This window comes from Lepeophtheirus salmonis, chromosome 8 (genome assembly GCF_016086655.4).
Source record: "Lepeophtheirus salmonis chromosome 8, UVic_Lsal_1.4, whole genome shotgun sequence".
In the NCBI taxonomy this organism is placed as follows: domain Eukaryota; kingdom Metazoa; phylum Arthropoda; class Copepoda; order Siphonostomatoida; family Caligidae; genus Lepeophtheirus; species Lepeophtheirus salmonis.
The window spans coordinates 34,862,592-34,883,957 of record NC_052138.2 but is presented as its reverse complement, the minus strand read 5'-3'; the positions used below and the strand labels follow the sequence as shown (position 1 = coordinate 34,883,957).

At 32.7% G+C, this 21,366-nt stretch overlaps 1 protein-coding gene and 1 long non-coding RNA gene across 4 annotated transcripts in view; both read right to left on the bottom strand.

The window, feature by feature from the left end:
• Nucleotides 1–594: 594 nt before the first annotated feature.
• LOC139906207 (uncharacterized) lies at nucleotides 595–3,236 on the bottom strand. Its single transcript, XR_011781570.1, has 3 exons — nucleotides 2,187–3,236; nucleotides 1,668–2,130; nucleotides 595–1,579 (listed from the first exon to the last, which is right to left on the bottom strand). It is a non-coding gene; the product is annotated as an uncharacterized lncRNA (long non-coding RNA).
• Nucleotides 3,237–5,417: 2,181 nt separating this feature from the next.
• Nucleotides 5,418–21,366, bottom strand: part of LOC121122542 (ets DNA-binding protein pokkuri) — a 28,825-nt gene continuing 12,876 nt past the window's right edge. For 2 of the 3 annotated variants that reach the window (XM_040717562.2, XM_040717561.2), the window contains exons 2-4: nucleotides 7,932–8,355; nucleotides 6,931–7,867; nucleotides 5,418–6,660 (exon numbers count right to left, since the gene is read on the bottom strand). In XM_040717562.2, the coding sequence (XP_040573496.1) occupies nucleotides 6,174–6,660; nucleotides 6,931–7,867; nucleotides 7,932–8,190 (1,683 nt within the window). In that variant the 5' untranslated portion in view covers nucleotides 8,191–8,355 and the 3' untranslated portion in view covers nucleotides 5,418–6,173. Of the gene's footprint in view, nucleotides 6,661–6,930; nucleotides 7,868–7,931; nucleotides 8,356–8,455; nucleotides 13,200–21,366 lie in introns of those variants that run through there. The other variant, XM_040717560.2, reaches the window with a different exon arrangement.

The following is a 21,366-nucleotide window of genomic DNA, read 5'->3' as shown; positions in this document are numbered from 1 at the left end:
ACTCCACAACACATCTTCAAGATTACACTCCGTCATTTATGAGGATACACGAATGTTCAATCAGGGGTTGAATATAATTGAATCTATTTAGGAAATGATGTTCACACCTCAGGAGTTCAATAATAATAATAAAAACAGCAGAGAAAATTAACACTCCTTCTTGACAGCTAAAAAGTACATACGATTGACATCACTATGTATCAGACTTTTATTCGCGACTCATACATAGTCAATTCAAACAAATCCAATTTATAATAAACAAAAAACAGTGAATACATACAGTAAGGTATATTTCAGTCAAATATAAGCCTTGTATTTAAATTTCTTGGATGAGTTAAGAGACTCAAAAATGTAGAATTTAGTTTATAATTTTCTTTTGAATTATGAAACTTAATTGGATCCTCCATGACCTTTCAAATAAAATCTATAAATTTATAATTCTTTGATTGTGGCAATATATTTTTGCCACTTTCAGTGTAACTTGCGGTGTCTCGGAAAGATTAATTGTCAATAATTTATTGATATAAATTTTTGACAATTTGACAAAGAATATAAATATACTCCATACTTAATTATGAAAAAAATTATTCTAGCTAGCTTTTGTGCTGATGTGTCACATTTATTGATTGTGGTGCTTTCTTTAGTATAAAATAAATTATATTTTATTGTATAATATCAATAGTATCAGACATTGGCCAGAGTTATTAGGCGTCGACCAAACTACAAATTTTGTTTTAATTATATAAGAGATAACTACCAAACCAATCTTCCGCTGCACTCTCCATTTTTCATAAGCACACTCTTACGTAGCTACTCACTCAATACTTCGTCGTTCTTTCCTCAAGAATAAAAAAATAATAATATGATTTGATCAATCAGATTTAATTCATTACTAAACGTCATCCAAAATTTATATTCATTTTTTAAAATTTTATATAAAGAAACTCCCGTTTTTTAATATTTGTTGAAGTAAACGCCTCCAAGATTTTATTTATTTTATACTATGCTTACTGTCTTTATTTTTTTATACTATATTGGTATATGATATATATCAGGGAGCACTACAGAGAGCGGGGATCAAATTGTCGCCAAAATATTTTCCTACAAAAAACAACACAAAATATACATTTTTTTACCTTTTTATTGAAAATCAAAACTATGACGAGCATATAGGTATAGAGTAGCCATTCATTCGATATAATCACCGTTGGCATCAATAACGGCCTCAATACGACCTCTGAACCGGCCGCAGGCTCTTCTGACCATCTCATTGTCTATGTTGCCGAATACCTCCTTGATGGAGTCCATCAGGCTGGCCTTGGTGCTATGGGGATGTCTGTTGGTATGTCTTTCGACATAGCCCCAGACAGAATAGTCCAAAGGATTAAGGTCGGGAGAGTTAGGAGGCCACAAATCCTTGGTTACGACTTCATAATAGTTCTCGGTTAACCACTGCATGGAGATTTTGGACACATGGCAGGGTGGGTGTTGAGTCCTGTTGCAGGGCCACACATCCAGGTAGACCTCTGTATTGACCTTTTGAACATGGGGAGGATTTCACCTCCATTATTAACCATGGCTGGTGCAGGTGGCTATCCATGACTATCTTGACAGAAATTATTTTCATCGGCATTCCGGGCTGCTTTGGGTCGAAAGATCTGGCCCACCTGCATCTTGTAGTTCCTGTTCCATTCCCTTATTTTTTTTATAGCTGGACCTTTATCTCTTCACCTTGTATGATGACGGCATGATGCTATACGCTGAAAGTCCTACGTTGAAGCAATCGATTTCACGTCCATTATTAACCAATGCCATGACTGACGAAAATAGTTTTCCTATTTGGTAACCGGTTTTTTATTTGATAATGTCGTCTTCAAGTCATCAAGGTTTAAAGTAGGCGACAATCTGATCCCCGCTCCCTGTATATACAAACTGTTTCTACAGTACCCTTTGACTGTTTTTCATTGATAAACTTTCCTGTATTAATATAGATGCAAGTCAATTTGAAACATTTGCAACTTTAGTTCTAAATAAAATTAGACATTTTTATCCACTTATAAGTAAACAGATACGTGGAGAGGCCTATGGTATGGATTTTTGGGATTTGATAAATTTCTTAAATATATTTTGCTGTTTGGAATATAAGTAATTAATATTTAAACGAATGAAGTTATTTTGCAACATACAAACCCCATTTGTTTGGTTCCAGAATGTTGGAAATTAATTGTATAAAGAAACATATATTGAGTATACCAATTCGAGAGTGTTGATCCACGTTGCATTTGCTTCGTCTTTCTGTTATTGAATAAACTCAAAAGCGGATTTAAAAAAGAAGAAGTAAACGCCCATAATCGTATGATCATCTCACTGAATTGCTATAGTGGATATAAAAAAAAAGTTGTAGGCAGAATTCATTCTTTTTTTTATGACTTGGAAAATTACATAACACTTTTTTTTTCTTTTGAAATTACATCTACACAGTTAGTGGAGAAGAATAAGAACTCCACGCCTTATTTCATATTCTACGACGAACGCATCTTTGTACAAAATGTATGTATGAACCGTCATATGATAGGAATTTGATTGCTAGGAAATACGAAAAGGCAACCTGAGGAGTACAAATCGTGGGTGTCAAACCTGAGTACCTCAATACTCTAACCTCAATTACATGATATTAATAATATTCAGCATTATCACAAGATTTGTCTTACTCGTGTCAAATTGTCTTATTATAACGCAAGGAAAACCGTCATATCAGGAACAACGGTTATAAAGCAATTCAAAAAGGAATCATTCTTAGAGGCTACAAAAAAGAAGGATTACAAATGCAAGTTGTTAGTTCTACATAGTTTTAAAGGTCTCTATTAGATGCTATTATCTTAATATTTATATATATGTATATGTACATATATTCGACCTTTTCGTTATTTGACATTCTTTTTAAAGAGTTAATTAATCAAGAAGAAGAGCTCAAATGTCAAATATTATCACTCACTCACACATACACGTAAGGAGTTAGTAAATACAGGATTAAAGAACCGTTACTCTTTGATTACAACGGTACACATTAGGGATATTAAACGTGTAAGTAATGCCTCTTAAGGATATGTAGAATGCGTTAAAAAAACGAGGGAAAAAAACAGGTCAATAAGATTAATTCAAATATCTTGAGCTTTATTTAAACTATCAATTCAAAAGTTTGGATGGGGATTGTGTTAGATATGTGCATTTAATTCTCAAAATGTTCGCCCTTAGCAGCCGTCATGCGTTCCAGATGGCGTGGATGTGGCACAAATCCTGATGAAGAACGTCCTAGGTTGTCTTCTAGGATGGCGGATCTTTGACTCCCTCCTCTCTAGATTGCCCTAAATTTCATAGTCTAAGAGGCTACATCTTCCAAGGCCAAAATGTTTTCAAATTATTAAACATGCCACTTTTTGGGTTACTTTGGACTTGTGACTGAGTGCACTGTCCTACTGTCAAACATAATTACCCTCAGGATAGGTCGAGCTTAACCAGTGATTAAAGACTTTACACATGACGTACATTATTGCTCTTCCCCCATTTTGAGGCCATAGGTAAGCAATGGAGGAGTATGGCATTTCTATCACTGATCACGACGCCCTGTGACATGATACCGGCTGTCTGTTTAGTCTGGAGGTGTAGAAACCTCTTTTGCTGGGTAGGCCACAAATATTTCATTTTGCGGTTTTTTTTTTTTTAATAATATAATTTATCTAATTCACGTAATTATCTACATTCTATAAACTATATGATCCCTTCTCAAGAATGAAATAATCCTGATAACAGCATTATAAAATAGGACATCTTGTTCAAGTTGCAATTGCAAAAAGTATTGCAACCTTTCTAGGTAAAATATTTTATGTAACATGTACATAATGAAGTGTGGAGGGGGGGGGGCAACAAATGGCTCAAATTTATGCGATATCAGCAGCCTCAAGTAATTCATATTTAATAGTAGTAATGGGATTTTTGTACAGGAAAGTATATTTTATAGGTAAAAGAGAAAAAACACATTGTGCGTGTTCTCCTTTTTTGTTCCTTCTTTAATAGATCGTCAGGGTATCTTTGAAGGAAGAATTATCGCTTATCTTTGGTGTATTTTTCAAAAAAATATATATTATTTTAACATCTAATAACGGTCTATATCAATAATACCTCAAATCTTGCTCCACTTTATCTTCACCGTCTCTAAAAAATTCAATGCTTAGTTATTATTTATCTATGGCTGTAACACGTTCACGTTTTATTTCCATTTTTTGCTCGACACTTAGCTAAGAAAACACTCATTTGAACGTGAGACACCTCGTTTGAAAGCCTAGTTATTCTTCCTTTAGAATACAATTTTGAACTAGGACTCACTTAGTTATATTCAACATAAACTTTTATCAATTTCGTTTTAAACGCATATAGCTTTGAATAGTGAAAGGGTTGTATTTTTTTTATTACTATTTTGCAACGAAAGGGTTTAGGAACTTCAATCCTAAAACGGAGAGGGGCATGAGCTTGAAAAATAGACACTTTAGGGTTAGAGATTACACTTTGAGCTCAGAAAAGCATAAACGTGTCTCAAAAATGGATGAACATGGATTGCAATTTTTATATTATACCATTTCTTCATAAAAGGCCAAGAATGATACAAATAGAATCATCTAACAGCTTTCCCTCCCGAATAAATTTCAGTCGGATAAATCATAGTAAATGGTCACATCACAAGGACTGACTGTCCAAACGATAAGACAGTTCTAAAACTGAACTGGGCCGAATAAATAAGAACCCACAAAAAACTAGTTGCGATGTAAATCTTGTTTATTTTTTAGCTGGCCCGTTTTTTTTGGAATTGGTAATCGGAAGAATGAATTTTATCTTCCTTGGCTTTTTTCATTATTATTTAACTCCTTTCATACTACATTCAATTATATTCAAAACCTGATTGAACATTCGTGTGTTCTCATAAAAGACGGAGAGAAATCTTAAAGATTTGTGGATAAGTTATAATTGTATAGCTTAGAGAGAAGAATTGAGGATCGGCATCGGAGTATTTCTTGCCTATGTCCTTGTTTATTTAATTCTCTCCCTACTCCCTTGCCACTACTGATTGTAGCTGGTCAAATGAAATGTAATGAAAGCTAAGCTGCTCTCCTTCAAAATATTTTTCAAATTGTCAGGGTTACCATGTTGATTTTCGTTTTTTTTTTTTAAAAAAAAACAACATATGTTTAAAAATTGAATGCAAAATTATTAAATCAAAACACATGAATTTTTTCGTATTATATTTGTATATTATATAATCTTTTTTAATTTCTTTAAATTTCTATCTTCTTAACATAAAGTAAATTTGATTTTAACAAATTTTTTTTTCATTTAAAAAAATGTCACAGAAGCCCGCTAAGAAATATATATAAGTATATATATATATATATATTTATATTATAATGGAAACAAATACATATATTATTTACAACACCTCAGATTCACTACGCTAAATATGTAAGTAAATACGAAGCTCAGGATAATCATTTTTTTTTCTTGGTATACATATCAAATAACACAAACACATAAAGAGTATAGAAATTCGAACAGCACCACAGACATTGAGAATTAACAGTTTGGCAACGATACATTTATTGGATATATATTTCTAATGTTGTGTACATTTGTAGATGATGGGTGGGTGAGTGTGAATAGGACAATTATCAGTCTAGATTTTTTCATATTTTATAGAAAAATATAATTAAACTTTTATATTACATAAAATTAACTAATTAAAATGGTTTCAAATGAGCATTGAACATTGTTAATTTGAATTATATATTTTTTATTAATAATATTACTATTACTCTGTATATTAATCAACTTCATTTTGCCATTTAATTCGAACTGCCGCCTGCTTATCCAACATATAAGTTTGTACTTACCAAAAGCAAAAAAAAAAAAAAAAAATCTAAAAAAATGTCTGTAATTTTTTCTTATATATATATAGTATGATTAACACAGTTTTATATAAACCAAGTGAGTACACTAATGAACTGACGAATGTAGTCTTTCTTTTTCATCATGGAATGATTCAAATTAAATATTTGTTTGTTCTTATTCACATCAAGCAGCATGTATAAACGTGGGATTAAAAAAAATCAAATCAAGGGACGGCTCTAAGGAAGTTGTGTTTGATGAAGATGATGATGATTAGATGATGTATTGGAGGGTGAAGAGGAGGATAAGGAATTATTAGTAGCTAGAAGATGTCGAAAATCAAAAGCTGGTTTCACATCTTCCCCCCTATTATCTGAGGAGGATGACGACTCATGGGAGTTATTAGAGAAAGAATTAAAATGTTTCTCTAGAAGAAGTCTCTCTTTCTCTTTTCTCTGACGAAATGCCTTCTCATCAGCATCCATACTCAGGTCCGTGGGTTGATTATTGTCTTCATCCTTGATGGGAAGAAGAGGAGGTGAAGAGTTGGTATCATCCATCATGGGAGTATCACTACCACTTGGTGGTGAGTCTGAGGCTAATGAAGATTGTCTTGCAGCCTGTTGGGCTGCTGCTAATTTATGAGCAGCGGCTTGAGCATCCATCTGCTGACGGAGAAGGGATATGTTTTTTATACTTTTCAATTCGGATGGATTACGAAGAAATCTAAAATAAATCAAAGTAAAAAAAAAACACATTATAATCAAATCGCTGGAAGGGTTTTTATCATTTCTAGATAGTTTCCATTTGATCTTTAAAAATTAAAAGCAATAAAATAAAGGTATTAAGATGTTTTCTTCAAGATATACATACATTGTATGAAGTCTAGACCAAAAAAAAATCAAAAATCAAAAGTAATAAATAGTTTTCATTTTATAGGGTACTACTTTTGAAGAAATAATCAGAACACTAAAGGAATAATTTTGAATATCTTACTGGTAGCAATGCCGTTCTCCCTGAACCTTTCTCAAAATATTGACTCGATAATAGTATCGCAGAGCTCGAGACATTTTATCATAGTTCATAGAGAGATGGTTTTTTTGAATTCCCCAGAGTTTCGCAAGTCCGGCTGGATCCACAATTTTAAAAATTCCAGTTTCCTTGTTTTTCCATGCAATATAGGATGTATATCTCTGAGAGGGATCGTTGAGAAGCTGTTGAAGAAAGTCCCACAAGAGTCTTCCATTCGTGTTTAATTCTGGAGTTTCCTCATTTTTAGAATTGTTATTGTTGGATGTAACGTTAGTGGATGAGGATGGAGTATTAGAAGTGGATGATTCTTTGGGGGATCTTGGGGGTCTGGAGGGAGATCTTAGTGGATCAGAGTCTTCGCTATCCGAATGTGAAGATGAAGCGGAGCGATTGTTGCTATTGTTAATGTTATTATTATTATTAAAACAACCACCCACACTATTGGTGATGATAGCTGAAGGAATAGAATTTGAGTTTTGAGTTGACCTTGGAGGATACAACTGATGTATTGAGGTTATTCCTCCCGATGATACAGATGATGAAGACTCATTCCCCCCAGAAAGGCTTGGAGGCATAGGAGGAAATAATTTAGGTGAACTATTTTGTGAGTCTATAGAGGGTGATGGACTTAATGTCACAGAATTGGCTTGCGAAATAAGATGACTAAGATTATGAAACCCATCTGATCCAGCTCCAGGAGCAAACAGAGGCCATGCGTGAGGGGAAAGTGGTAGCGCAGGACTGGAAGGATTAATAAGTGAGTTTGGAGGTCGCGGAGTTAACGGACTACTCGGAACAGCGCATTCTCGTATTAGCATTTGCAAAATGTTGTGAATGACATCTCCGGCTCCAGCGCAGCGTTCTGCTAAATCTATTTTGTTCAGTAGACAGAGAGCTTTACCTAATAAATAAAAGAAAATTATTTTCAAATTACTTTTGCATAATGTAAGTACGAAGCAACTTACCATTCATTTGAAATTTATCCATATCAATTTTTTCTAGGTCAAACTCTCTTTCGCAATACCGGAGAAATAGATTAACATCCTCCCGAGACCATGACCTCGGGTCGCAAGTTAGACCTCCAGGTAACTGTGTGCGGAGTTGCATTTCTAGAGGAGATGGCGGGGGTTGGGGTAGAAAGGGATTGGGATATCTCCATAGCAATTCTGGAGAAAAAGGTAATGCGAGAGGACCGGACGTAAGAGAGATAGGAGGAACTTTCATCGTTGAACGTAGAGCAGCTGCAAAGCATTGAGCTGCTGCAGTGGCAGCAGTATGTTGCTCTTGTAGAGTAAGTGAATTCTCAGGAGAGGAGGATGACTGAACCACTTCGTCCTCGTTAGATGCAGTTTTGTTCAGGAGTTGAGCTAATGCTTGGGAAGGACTCACCTATAAGAAAAAAAATAATAATAATATAAAATTGTATGAAAATGAATACGTTGAGTTAGTTCGACACGTGTTAATTAAACTATACATAATTATTGAATACCCAATCAAGAGGTGGACTAATAATGGAAGGAGGCGTCGTTGTCGTCGGAAGCAGGGATTGTTTATCATGGGATGAAGAATATAATAACATCTTTGTTATTTTTTTGATTTTGGAAGCCCTTATTTTACGACGTTTATGACCGTTTTCAAACATTTTTTTTTTTTTAATAATTAGGATGTGTATATATTTTTTTCTTAAAAAAAGCTTGAAACGCACAATAGAGGAAGAAGGTAAAAAAGATATAGTTGAAAGAAGAAAAAAAATCATAAAATCATTTTTTTTAATAACAATAATGTACTGATAATCAAAAATTAATAATCGATAACATCCGTAATCAAATATGATAAGAAGTCTCAGTACAAATATAACTTCCTCAGGCTAAACAGAATGAAAATATGTAGGTACATTCTATATACGCTTTACACATACTATATACTGTATTATAAATAAATATATAAATATAATCAGCTCCAATTTTATTTTTTCATGTACCTTCAAAAAATAAATCACCCATTTTTGAAGAGATAATAATTATTTAAACCTTCCCGCTATGAAGGGTTGAGAGTTTTCAATTTTTTGTTTTTCCCTTTCCCCCTTCAACAACTCTAGGTATAAGGGGGGACAACAACATCACTTTAACCTGTTGGATGATGTTAAAGGAATAATGACTCTACTACAACGACAACAACAGCAGCAGTGAAGATGAAGAGGACGAATACCGTTAGTTCAAATCAAATAATTCCTGTTTTTTTTTAATGATTATATGATAATGCGTATACTCGTAGATATTAATATATACGCTCCTATTCTTTCTTTTTGAAAGGACTCACTTGTACAGTTAGTTAGAGGATGGAAGAAGCAACACCAATAAGAATTTAAAAAAAAAATATATAATCCTTTGAACTCCCAAAAAAAGAGGGGAAAAAATCAAGACACAAAAGTTGATTATTCACAGGGTTAAGAGGAGGTAGTGTTGTTGGTTGTAAAGGTAAAAAAATATCTTACCCCTTCAAAAAAAAAAATAATAATAAAAACAACTGACCCATCATTATGGCTGGTTGTCTAGAAAAAAAATATATATATAAAAAAAAAAATTGACTTCCGGCCCAAATGAGGGGAGATTTATATTATAAATACAATACATATTAGTGATGGGCTTCGTTCTGAAAATCCTAGACCGATGTGATTTTAAGAGGAGCAAAATCATCCGGTCCTTTAAAGGAGTACGGAGAGGTCTCATAAAATTTGTTCTAGATTTGACTACAGATTTATGGCAAAACTCAATAGTATTATAAAACGATAATGATGGCTTAAGACATAGTTAAATGTGAAGAATCCATGCTCAAAACAAGGTTAATATGACAAGAGATTGAGAGTAATTTGATTTTTTGTACAAAAGTTAGAATTCCTCTGTTTAAAATTTGAAATCATGTCAGGTTTCAACTGGATAGAGGGGGCCCTAGTGGCTATTCATGTGCATCAAACAGTCTCTATAAATGAACATTTGGTGACGTCGGCTGTGTTTCAAAATTGTGAAAATTGATCTACAATAACGTCATAAGTTAACGTAAAGTTAATTGTGTTGGATAAATCAGATTTATATAACTCATAAATCAGGATAGGGAAAAAATTGGTTTACAAATTGAGACCGAAAAAATAGGTGAGCGATTAGTAAATTACATAACGGTCTTGAAAAAATCACTTAAGACCAAACAGAAAAGAATATCGGTCTTGGCCCATGTCACCTCTACACTAATATATATACCGGGTGTAAAAAAAGTAAAAAGTAATACAGTTTTGAAAAGGTGTCTATGATTAAATCTTAAAAGTTCCGATTATTTTTGAATAGCTTAGATTCTAAGCCTATGATTGATGTAGATGTTGTAAACAAAAATCCTGTATGTGACGCGATAGAGGCAAGAAGAGCCATCATAGGCAATTTAATCCCCGCCAGAAGGACCACCTCGGACATTATGAAGGACTTGAAAGTCAGCAAGGCCACATTCTATTGAATCAGAAATCGTTTGGATGATAGGGAAAACCTTAAGAACAAAGCCGAGAGTGGAAGACCCACCAAAATGAAAGCTGAAGACATCATGGAGGCCTTTAAGATCAACTCAACGATAAAGATGTCAGAGTACCCCAAAAAGAAGAAGGTGGATCCGTCAACTGTAGCCAAGGTCATCATAGTGTCACTTAAATTAATTGAGAGACCACTCTTGTCCCAATGTAAAAAAAAAACTACGTCTTCAGGAATGTCAACAACTCTTGAATGATCTGAACCACAATAGCAACCAGGTAATTTTTTTCTCTGGTGAAAATACCTTTATCGCTGACAGACACATCAGGACAGTCATCAAGACCATCCTGCTAATATTGTAGAAGAGTGAATGGGTAGCAACGTGAACTTCTGATCCAAGAATCCTTGGCACCCTCAGAGCCCAGTTCTGAATCCACTGAATTATTCATTTGGTGGCAAATTGAGAAGAAGGCCTGAAAAGTCCACCACCCGAACATTGATGCCCTGAAGACCTCGGTTAAACAGCAGTGGAGGATCATGAAAAAGGAATACGTTGCCAATGTGTTCGTTCCTGAGACTGTCATAGAGGCTGATGGGGGCCAGATTCATAATTAATGTGCATTGTTATAGAAAAAAATAGAATACATTTTTTCCTTGTACAACATCATCCTGATCAATTATGAGTATTTAATGACTACTTAGAGGCAGGTCTCTGTACTTTTTCTATACCCAGTATATATATGTAGTAAGTTAGGAAAAAATCAATCTTAAACCAGAATCAAGGAAAATAAAAATGTTCAATTTTGTACGACCCAATATTTAATAGACATATTTCAGCCAATTATATGCTAAAAAAATATGAGATTTTAGCCGATATATTGGGGCCAATGTAAGTCTCTTACATCAAATAAAGATTCTAAACGATAGTTAAAACTCTTTTGCATCTTAACTCATTCCACAAATTTGTATGATAAGCCTATAAGTATAAAAAAAAATATTGGGATTGTTGTCTTTTCATGAATGGGTTCAATATAGTTTTTATGCTGACGCAACATAAACATTAACCTTCAGCAGAATCCATTATTTCAATTCAAATAGAGAAGAAAAAAAAATGAATCACAGGCAGAACAAGGAGTTAGTTATTGCTCTTATATACAGAGAAGAACAAGATTGAAATAACGGGTACATTATATTTATTATTATTATTCAACAAATACCGCTACACAAGTGGGAAGAAGAAATGGGATATACGCCAATGGCCCATGATCATGTCCTATCCCACTGCTATGTTACTTAGCTAAGTGCATAATGTAGAAGGGACAACACCTGTTACTCTTGTTCCTTTTTTATAAATGGATACGTTACAGTAAAGGAATCAAATTCCACAACCAGATCTGATCATCATTGTACATAGTTAATTTATTTTTATTTTGTTAATAATCGAATCAAAAGGAGGGGGAAGGGGGAGTTATTTTAAGGGCCTGAATAAAGTAAAGTGTCACTTTTATTTAAGATTAAGAGGGAAAGAGAAGGGAAAAAAAAAAAAAGACTTAAATATTTTGTTAAACGATTTCGAGGGAGCTACAAACTAGGTCATATACACAGCAAATCCTATTTACATAATACGAATATGTGTTTAAAAAAAGGGGTAAAAAAATCACTTTGTCTATTTTAAGAACAGCAACATTAATTCTTCTTTGCTTTAGTAAATGTATAAATAAGGAATCTTCCTTCTTATTATTTTTTGTGGTACTAAAAAAGAGCGAATGTAAAACTTGTGTTAGCCGAAAAGATCCGTGCCTTCGGGGAATCGAACTTTTAATAATCATAAAAGAGATCCAAGTTATTTTCCGGATCTTAGAAAGCTAATAATTTAACTCAATACTTAATCCTAGTTCTAAAAAAAGAGATGATTTATATGGAATGTAGCATCTCTATTATTTACTTTAATTAGTGCATAAACAGTTGCATCATGTGGTTATTCCACACAGTATAATTGGTTGTCAGCCGTAGATATTTTACCAGTTGTTTTTACCATTGATTGATTGGATACGAATGAGTTCTTACTCAGCTGTGAACAATTATCAACTATTATTGGTGTTGGATAAAAAAAGTAAAAAGACTGCCATGTGTCAGTTCTTGGACCGACCTTATCAGTCTTTTATGGCAACTACAACAGGTGAAATGACGTAGTTACCAACTATGTCCTTTTAGCTGCTCAACATAACCAGACAAGACAAGATACCTGAAGTCAAAAGAATAAAGTGTGAGGCTAGAGTTCATTATTGCCTTCTTTTTTATATTATTTAACTCTACTTAGGAATGAAGAAAATAAAAAAGATCAGTCCTTAGGATCGTTGAATCGTAAAAAAGATCGGACATGGGGGGAAGGCTGATTAGGAAATCAGTCCTAGTACCGATCCAACAACACTTATAATTATTGAATAATAATTTTATAATAGGAAGAATTGGCCAACTACCAAGTAATTTTGGGCCTTTTTTATGGTGCTTTTCGAATAAGAGGTAACGAAATACTGATTAGGTAACGCCGTGCACAATGTTATGATAATTAATATTCTAATAGTTACAACATTGTGGTATTCATTGTTTGGAGATCAGTAAGCAATACAACTTATATGCTCATAAATTCGAGATAAGTAGATCGGGATCCGAAAGTTCGGGTCTCTAAGGATCCGAACCGGCCCGAATCCCAGAAAATGTGGATCCATGCTATCTTTAATAGATACACAATGTATACATATATCTGAAAAACGGATGTTTCCTATCATTCCTACTTCCTATTCCGTTAGTTGTAGTTGTTATTGTATTCTTCCTAAAGTCAGTTGTATGTAGATATTTAAGGGATATAAAAGCATTTATATATATTATGTATAATAATATTAATAGAAGGGGGGAGGAGGGAGGGTAGGAGGTCAATTCTATATACAACGATAATAATAATTGAGGAGGATTCGTGGGAGTAATCTGGAAATTCTCCAAGAGCAATCTCATAACACGAATGCACGAAAAAGTAGTGGAAAGTCTACTACAACACTTGGCAAACCCAGTTGGTGCCGGGGGGATTGAAATAAGTAAGAATGTAAAGAGAGACGCATTAAAGATGATACATGTTATAATAGCAGACTACCTCATTCTATAATACCTAATAACTAACTAACCCATTCCCTGTTTGTATTAATTATTACTAATTGTGCATTCATATGTCGTGTATAAGTTAAATACAACTTGAGCCGTTATTTGAAGTACAAACTATAGATTGAGGCTACTATTTTTGGATCTATTCAAATTAATTATTTATTATCAGAGGAAAAAATAATGATTTTTTTTTTTTTTTCATTTTTTAAAGTCAGGATGAATAAATAATATATTTTTATTTGTTCGAAAAAATTAAATTTTTTGGCAATGGTAATTGTTTTTTGAAATTTTTTCCATGAATAGTAGAGCAGAGGATTTTTAATTTCTTTTCGGAAAAATTTAATTTATTTTGGAAATCTGTGGATTTTTAAAATTTTTGATCGAAAAAATTTAATCATTGAAATTTTATGGAATTTTTTTCCCAAAAAATTTAACTTTCTGTGAATAGCAATGGATTTTTGACCTTTTTTCCCAAAAAAATTAATTCCAAAGACAAAGCCCCCGAAAATATAATCCTGCGGACGCCCCTGGTTATGTACTTCTGATAGTAATAATTGGTGGTATTTGAGCTATATATCTGTTGTGTATAAGTTGCGATTTTGTACAATTTGCAACTTGTATAAGGAAATTGTACAATTTCTTTGTCTTTATATGCACTATATAATTACAACATTGGGCACTTTAATACTCAACTGTACATTGATACTATCATTTCCTTCTATGATCTATTCGAATAACATAGTTATTATGTAATTATGAATTATATAATCCCACGCATTTTTATATTATAATGTGCCGCATAATAATAGTAATTTGTAGTATTGTACCAGCCTGTATTTAGGACTGCAGACTGCAGTTCCTTCTAGTTCAGTCTTGATACGGTTCAGCTAATTCCGGTATATTAGTCCTAAAAATTTTTGAAAAAAAAAAATTGAAAAAATAATTTTTGGTCAAAAATTTTCAAAAATCCATAGCTACTAGCAAAAAATCGAAAAATTTAATTTTTTGCTCTGTAGCATAATTTACCCGAAAGACGAAAAAAATTATAATTTGGAGGGACTACAGTCATTCCAGCCAAGCCCCTGAAAACTTATAAAGTTCAGTCTTTGATAACGCTAATCAACATTATGTCTCCTTTCTTAATCAGTTATAGAACGTACTTCCGAAGGACCGACGGTTTTAAAGATCCTTTCCAAGGACTGATGGGACTAAAACTCTACTGGACTGAATAAATAAGGACAGAAATTGTATTAAAATAGCCAAAAAATACACTCAAAATATCAATCATCCATCTTCTCTCTAACTGTAGATTCCCATCTCTGACTTGATAAGTCATGGCTATTTCATTATTTATTCTTTTTGATAAATAAACAAATTAATAAGTTATGCAACACTTTTTGTTCCATTTCCAAAAGAGAAGGAATACATTATCTTGTTGATCCCTCGTCCTATATATTGGGCATCTTATTATTTCTATTAATAAATTTTGTCTATCATATAGAAATACAAATCTACGCTTTCATTAATATTAATTAATAGGACTAATAATAGTCTGGAAGTGCTAAAGAAATAAATAACAGTTGGTGTGATTGACTTATTTTACTAACTACAAGATGATTTCGGGCTTTCCCCCGGTTTCTTTTTGAAAGAAAGGTTGCGATATCCAATAAAGGTAACGACCTGCCATGGAACATTCAATTATTATATATTCCTCATCCCAAGAACTGAAAAATCCTTCATTTAAAATTATTGATGTAATTTTTTGGTTGCAACTTGTATAATTTGCTTATACAAGTTGCAACTTAAACATAACTTATGCATGTCTTGTGTCACATAATTAATCATTAATAATATATCGATTATAATCTATGGAATATTCAATTATTGTATTATCTTATTACAATAAATAAATTCTTCATTTAAAATGGTTCATCTCAATGCGTAATTTTCAATAGCAAAAAATATCAAAGTTACAACGATCATTTAATAAGATATTTAATTATTCTAATATCCGTATATTCTTCATCGCATTTCTGAGTGTCAACTTGTACAATTCCCTTAACCATACAAATTACAGCTTCACACAACATAACACACATTTTCCCTTCCTTCATTTCTCCTAAAATAACAAAAGCTGTCTAAATTTAGAAAGAGTCAAATTCCACCTTATCCCTCTTTAGATACGTCGAATAATAATTCTGCGTTTTTTTAGTCCTCAATATGTTGTACAAAATATTTGGAATGCTTTCTATAAAAATAAAAAACTCATAAAGAAAGAGAGTAGAATGAAAACATGGATGCAGAAAAAAAAGAAGTAGTTAAGGATATATGTGGCCCATCAACACAAAAGCAAGCTTGAATTATTTTTATACAAAATTGAGTGTGGATTACATTTGTATTCTTCCACAAATTATGATACATCTCTATCAAGAAATTATTCTTATTAACTCATTGAATGTGCCCCAAATTGCACTTATTTTACCCCAAAAAATTGGTCACACCATAAGAATGCGAAATCATCATTTGAATAATAAGCGTATAATTGACTCGAATATGTCTAAAGAAATATTGGGCAGTATGGTTAAATGAAGAACAAAGAAAAATATGGATTTTTTATCTTATCTTTCTTTATTTTTGTTCAAAGATTGTTTTATGCTGACCCACCACATAAGTTATTAGATTTGGCCGGAAATTACTCAGAATTTGAATATGCTTTTTATTTTTTTATTGCTTTTCACACTTGTTTATATTTTTTTGCAAAAGTATGAGAGGAAAGAAAGGGGGGGAAAAATGATTAAGAGATGAATTTTGTTATTTTTTAAATGTCCAAGGCTGGGGATTACCCCCCTCCCATATATACACTTATTTATATATATATTTATAGAAGGTAATCGTGAGAATTTTCCGCTTTTTCCAACTATCTTATTTGTAGTTGGAAAAAGAAAGAAAGAAAAAGATGTGGTAAGTAATATATTAGTGTTGGCTTCCAATTTAATAAATTTGAATTTACTCTAACTCAAATTATCATTACAACTCGAATCAGTCGATTAATGATGAGTCAAATTTTAGGTTTTTTTCCATAGGACAGTAAAAAAACAACTCTTATTAAAAATGAGTTAATGTATTCAATAGGAGAAATCACATCCGAATTTAAATTATTATATATACTCACAGGGGCGTTCGAAGGGAATGGGCAGGGACCCACCCAATTTTTTTTTTTTTTTTTAAATGATCACACTGAAAGAAATTATTTTAAGGATTTCCTTTAGAAAAGGTCTTTCGATCCATCCAATTATGCAGGGGAGCAAAAATTTAATTTAATTTTTTTTTACAAAAAAAAAAAAAACAAAGCTCCCTCCCAAATAAAAAATATATAATCCTGCGGACGCACCTGACTGATGTAGGTAGGATATTTTTAAATAATTTAACTTCTTTAACTCAACTGATAAGATATAGTCCCGTATTCATCTACCGGGACAACTGTTGTTATCTATTCATCTCTATTATGCAAATTTTCAGAGGTTAAGTCATTTTTTTAATACAATTTTCCTATAAGCAATGTTATAGAACAAATAATTAGGTGTTGATTGCAAAAAAAAAGTGGTCATAGTCCCAACCATGAGCACAGAGAACGAGAAGAGAATTTAGATAGCAGCGCTCCTCCACGCAAAATTGTCTCAGAAGGCAATGCCTTCCATGCATGGAAACATTGTAAATCGTCTTACTCGAGGCCCCAGTCTGCTCCCCAATGGCCTCTTGCGACAATTTCGCCCGGAGGAGGGTTGCTATCTCAATCCTCTTCTCGTACTGCTTGTTCATGCTAGCAAATAGGACTATGTTTTTCTTATAAATCAACAGCTAATTATGTGGGAACTAGAACATTGCTTATAGGAAAATAGTACAAAAATGACTATTCACCTCTCAAAATTTGCATAATAAAGAGTATTAAATAATAAAGGTTGGCTCGGTTGCTATTTAACGAGTTAATGGTCCATATATATAAAATGTTTTGATTCTAAAAATATTTGGTGATCGTATACGGAATCACCAGGAGAGTATTGGGTTTAATTATTATGTAGAAATCCCATACATAACATAACATAGAGTTGAATCCAAAACTACAAATACTTATACAATAACAATAGTTGTAACTCCCCACTTTTTTCTTAAAAGCTAAACCAATACACTTTACTTTTTATATTATATACAGTTACATTTAGTGTTGGGATTCGGTCTGAAAAACCTAGACCGGTTAAAGACGGACCAAACATTTTCGCACCTTCAAAACATTTAGTCTGCACCGGTCTCAAAGATGATCGGGGATAAATCGGTCATACAGCAAGAGTGTCCACAGGGGGTGGGCTGGAGGGGCTTGTGCTCCTTCCCAAATTAGTGATTTTTGTCGTTATTACCCAAATGTTTGTTGGAAGAAAAATTTCAAATAGGAAAACCGGTAATTTTTTTTTTTCGAGTTTTCTTTTCTGGCAAAATGCCCATTTAATTGGTCAGATGGATTTGCATTGTTTAAGTATAATTAAACATTTTAGTATTACATCTATTCCATCTGACTCAGGAATGGTCTTTGAAGTCCATATTCATATAGGTTACTTCCTTCCCTAGGAACGAACGAAACGCAAACCTACGCAAATTGAGTTCAAGAAAATAATTTATCCCGAGCGTGTTGTTCATGGTCTTTCCAAAAAATCAGGCTCGGGCTAAAACTTTATTACTTTTGCGAAAAAATTAAGTATGTTGTTAACGTCCATGTACAAAAAAATTGGTTTTTTTAAAATTTTTGTCTAGAACAATTTTATGAATTCTTAATGACGTAAAATTTGTGAACATTGACCTACAATCACGTCATATGAAGTTAAAATTGTAGTATAAATCATATTTGTACAACAACTCATTAAACAGGGAAAAACAGGTTGAAAATCGGTTCATAGATTGATACCAAAAGAATCGTTCAACAATTTTAAAAGGACTTAATTTTTTGTCTACGGTATGGTCGGAAATAACGGTCTGGAAAATATCAGTCAAGACCAAACCGGATTAAAATTTCGTTCATGGACAGAGTCTCAACACTCGTGCCTACGTATTACTAAGAGAAAGGTAGTATTTGGCATAAAGGATACACAAGGAACAAAACGTTGGAACAATAATACTATCCTCCTTCTTCCTTATTTCATTTGACATTTAAATCCCTCTCATCTCAAAGAGTAGGAAGGAGGTATGCCACGGAAGTGCACCTTTCTTCTTCCTGACTATGAGGCTTTCTAGAAGGAGGCCTACTAATGGGCGGGGATATGGGTGCATGTACACTTTTAGGAAATAAATACCTTAGATATGAAACTATAATGATCGAGGATCACACTTATGGAGTACAAAAATAGTGTTCATTATCATACTAATGGAACAAAGTAGGAAGCAGAATTCGGTTGAGGAAGTCTAAGCAATAGTGCGGCGGCGAGCGTTTGTTGTTGTTGAATAAGTCTATAAAATTATTATATGTACATTTGGAGTTTTCAACTACGGAAGAGGAACATAGTTTTTTTTTTTAATATGTTCCTTTAATAAGGCATCTTGCAGAGTCATATTTAACAACAACAAAAACAACGATTCTCAACTCCTAAAAAATATTATATTCCATGTACACACGAAGGAAATAATAAGGAACCACTTGGTACAATGGATAAAATCACTCAGATGGATAAAAAAATGTATTATATAAATAGACAGTACATACCATATATATGTATAATAATACTTTACACTTTGGATTGAATTCCTAATTCAATCACTCATTATTCAAAAAGAATGTATCAAAATTCTAGTACATATTAGTGTTGGATTCGGTTTTAAGACAGACTATTCCAATTATAGAGTTCGTTCGAGTTTTAAAGTATTTACATAATATATAATAATGTAGATTCTCCTTTTTAATACATCAACTCATCTTTTAATTAGATAATTGTAGTTTTTTTTTTTACCAGACATCCCTTTGAATCATAATAGAAAATTTTACAAATAGTTATTACTCGAATGTTTCGATTCGCTTTAATTATAATTTGAATTGAAGTTAAGTGCGATTTTATATATAAAAAAAAGTTTGAGCAATATGTGTGAAAATTGTCGACTTAGGTAAAGTCGCGTTTTTTTCAGAATTGAGGTGATACAGGGAATCAAAGACTAGTATATCATTTGAAAGTACATATGTGGCCTGTCAACACAAAAGCAAGGTACAATGTTTTTTACCAAAGTGAGTGTGAATTACATTTGTGTTCTTCGACAAATTAACTCCATTTCTATCTGCAAAATATTCTAAATAACCCACTGCAAATTGCACTAAAAGTAGTCAAAATTTATCAATTAAATAGTTGACAGGGATCAGGGCCAATATAAGCCCTCTAACATTAATTAGTTTTTAAACTATAAGTAAAATTCTTGGGTAGCTTTACTCATACCACAAATTTGAATACAAATACTATAATGGACTTTTATCTGTCAATGATGTATTGGGGGTTGTATGAAGAAAAAGTAAATGAAGATTTTGTCCTTTTCTTTATTTTTGTTCCAGATTATGTTTATATTGACGCACCACATATGCACAATGTGTACACGCATATTGTACATATATATATATATATGTACAATAGTCGGCAACATTCCAGCATCTTACATCCCCTCTACGATATATTACGTGTAAGTCATCATCTACTACTTAGCTACTAGTACAAGAACTCATTGTTGCCCTCATATATATACCTATACCTGAAAAAATCCTTGCCAAGAATCCCTAATGACACACAAAGCAAAATAATAATAAATGATTCGGGAAAAAACAAGATTTGGGCTCTCTGCTGTTATGTAACAAAATGTTCAACATACTCTATGGAAGAGGTACACAGGTTGGTTCATTACGGATATGCAAAATTCATCATGGGTCATCTCCTCATAAGTCTCTTAAAAGAGTACAAACTATTAATAGAATGCAATCAGCTTTGAATCATCAAGGGATAAAGAGAGAGATATATTTTTTTTTTGAAGTATATATAAAAATCTGCATATTTCATGAATGGTGCCGTTTTTGTAGTTGTTGTTCTTGGTGGATTTGCTATTGCCAGCCGTTACAACTCACGCATAAATGTAAAAAAATATATATATTTAAACATTCATAAGACATATATTATGTTAACACAAAGAGGCTTCTCTCAATTTCAAATTCCGGTTTTATTTCTTTCTTCTTTTTCTTCCAACAACATCATTTTTTGGGGTGTTGCGTGAGCAGCAACTCAACAAAATAAAAAAATAGATCTAACGAGTGTTTAAAGCTATATATCTTTTGGTTGAATATATATATATATAGACATAACAGCAACAGAGAAGAAGAATGAGTAAAAACAGGGGGGGGAGGGACGTCGTGATTTCATATTTGAGGGCATATAAAGGAAGGAAGTAACGACAACGGTTATTTTAAACCATTCTACATAGATAATAATGGTAGTAGCAGCAAAAGAGGGGGGTTAGGAAAAGAGTAGAAATGATGAAAAATCATCACACACTCAAAAAAAAAAATTTTTTGACCTCAACAGCCATGTCTGCCCCGTCTTTCAGGTAAAAATATATGAGATGATGTTGATGATAAGAGGAAGAAACCAACAACAATAACTAGAAATGAAGAGACTATGGGTCAAAGAAGAAGAAGAAATTATTATATTAGTCTATGTACAATAAA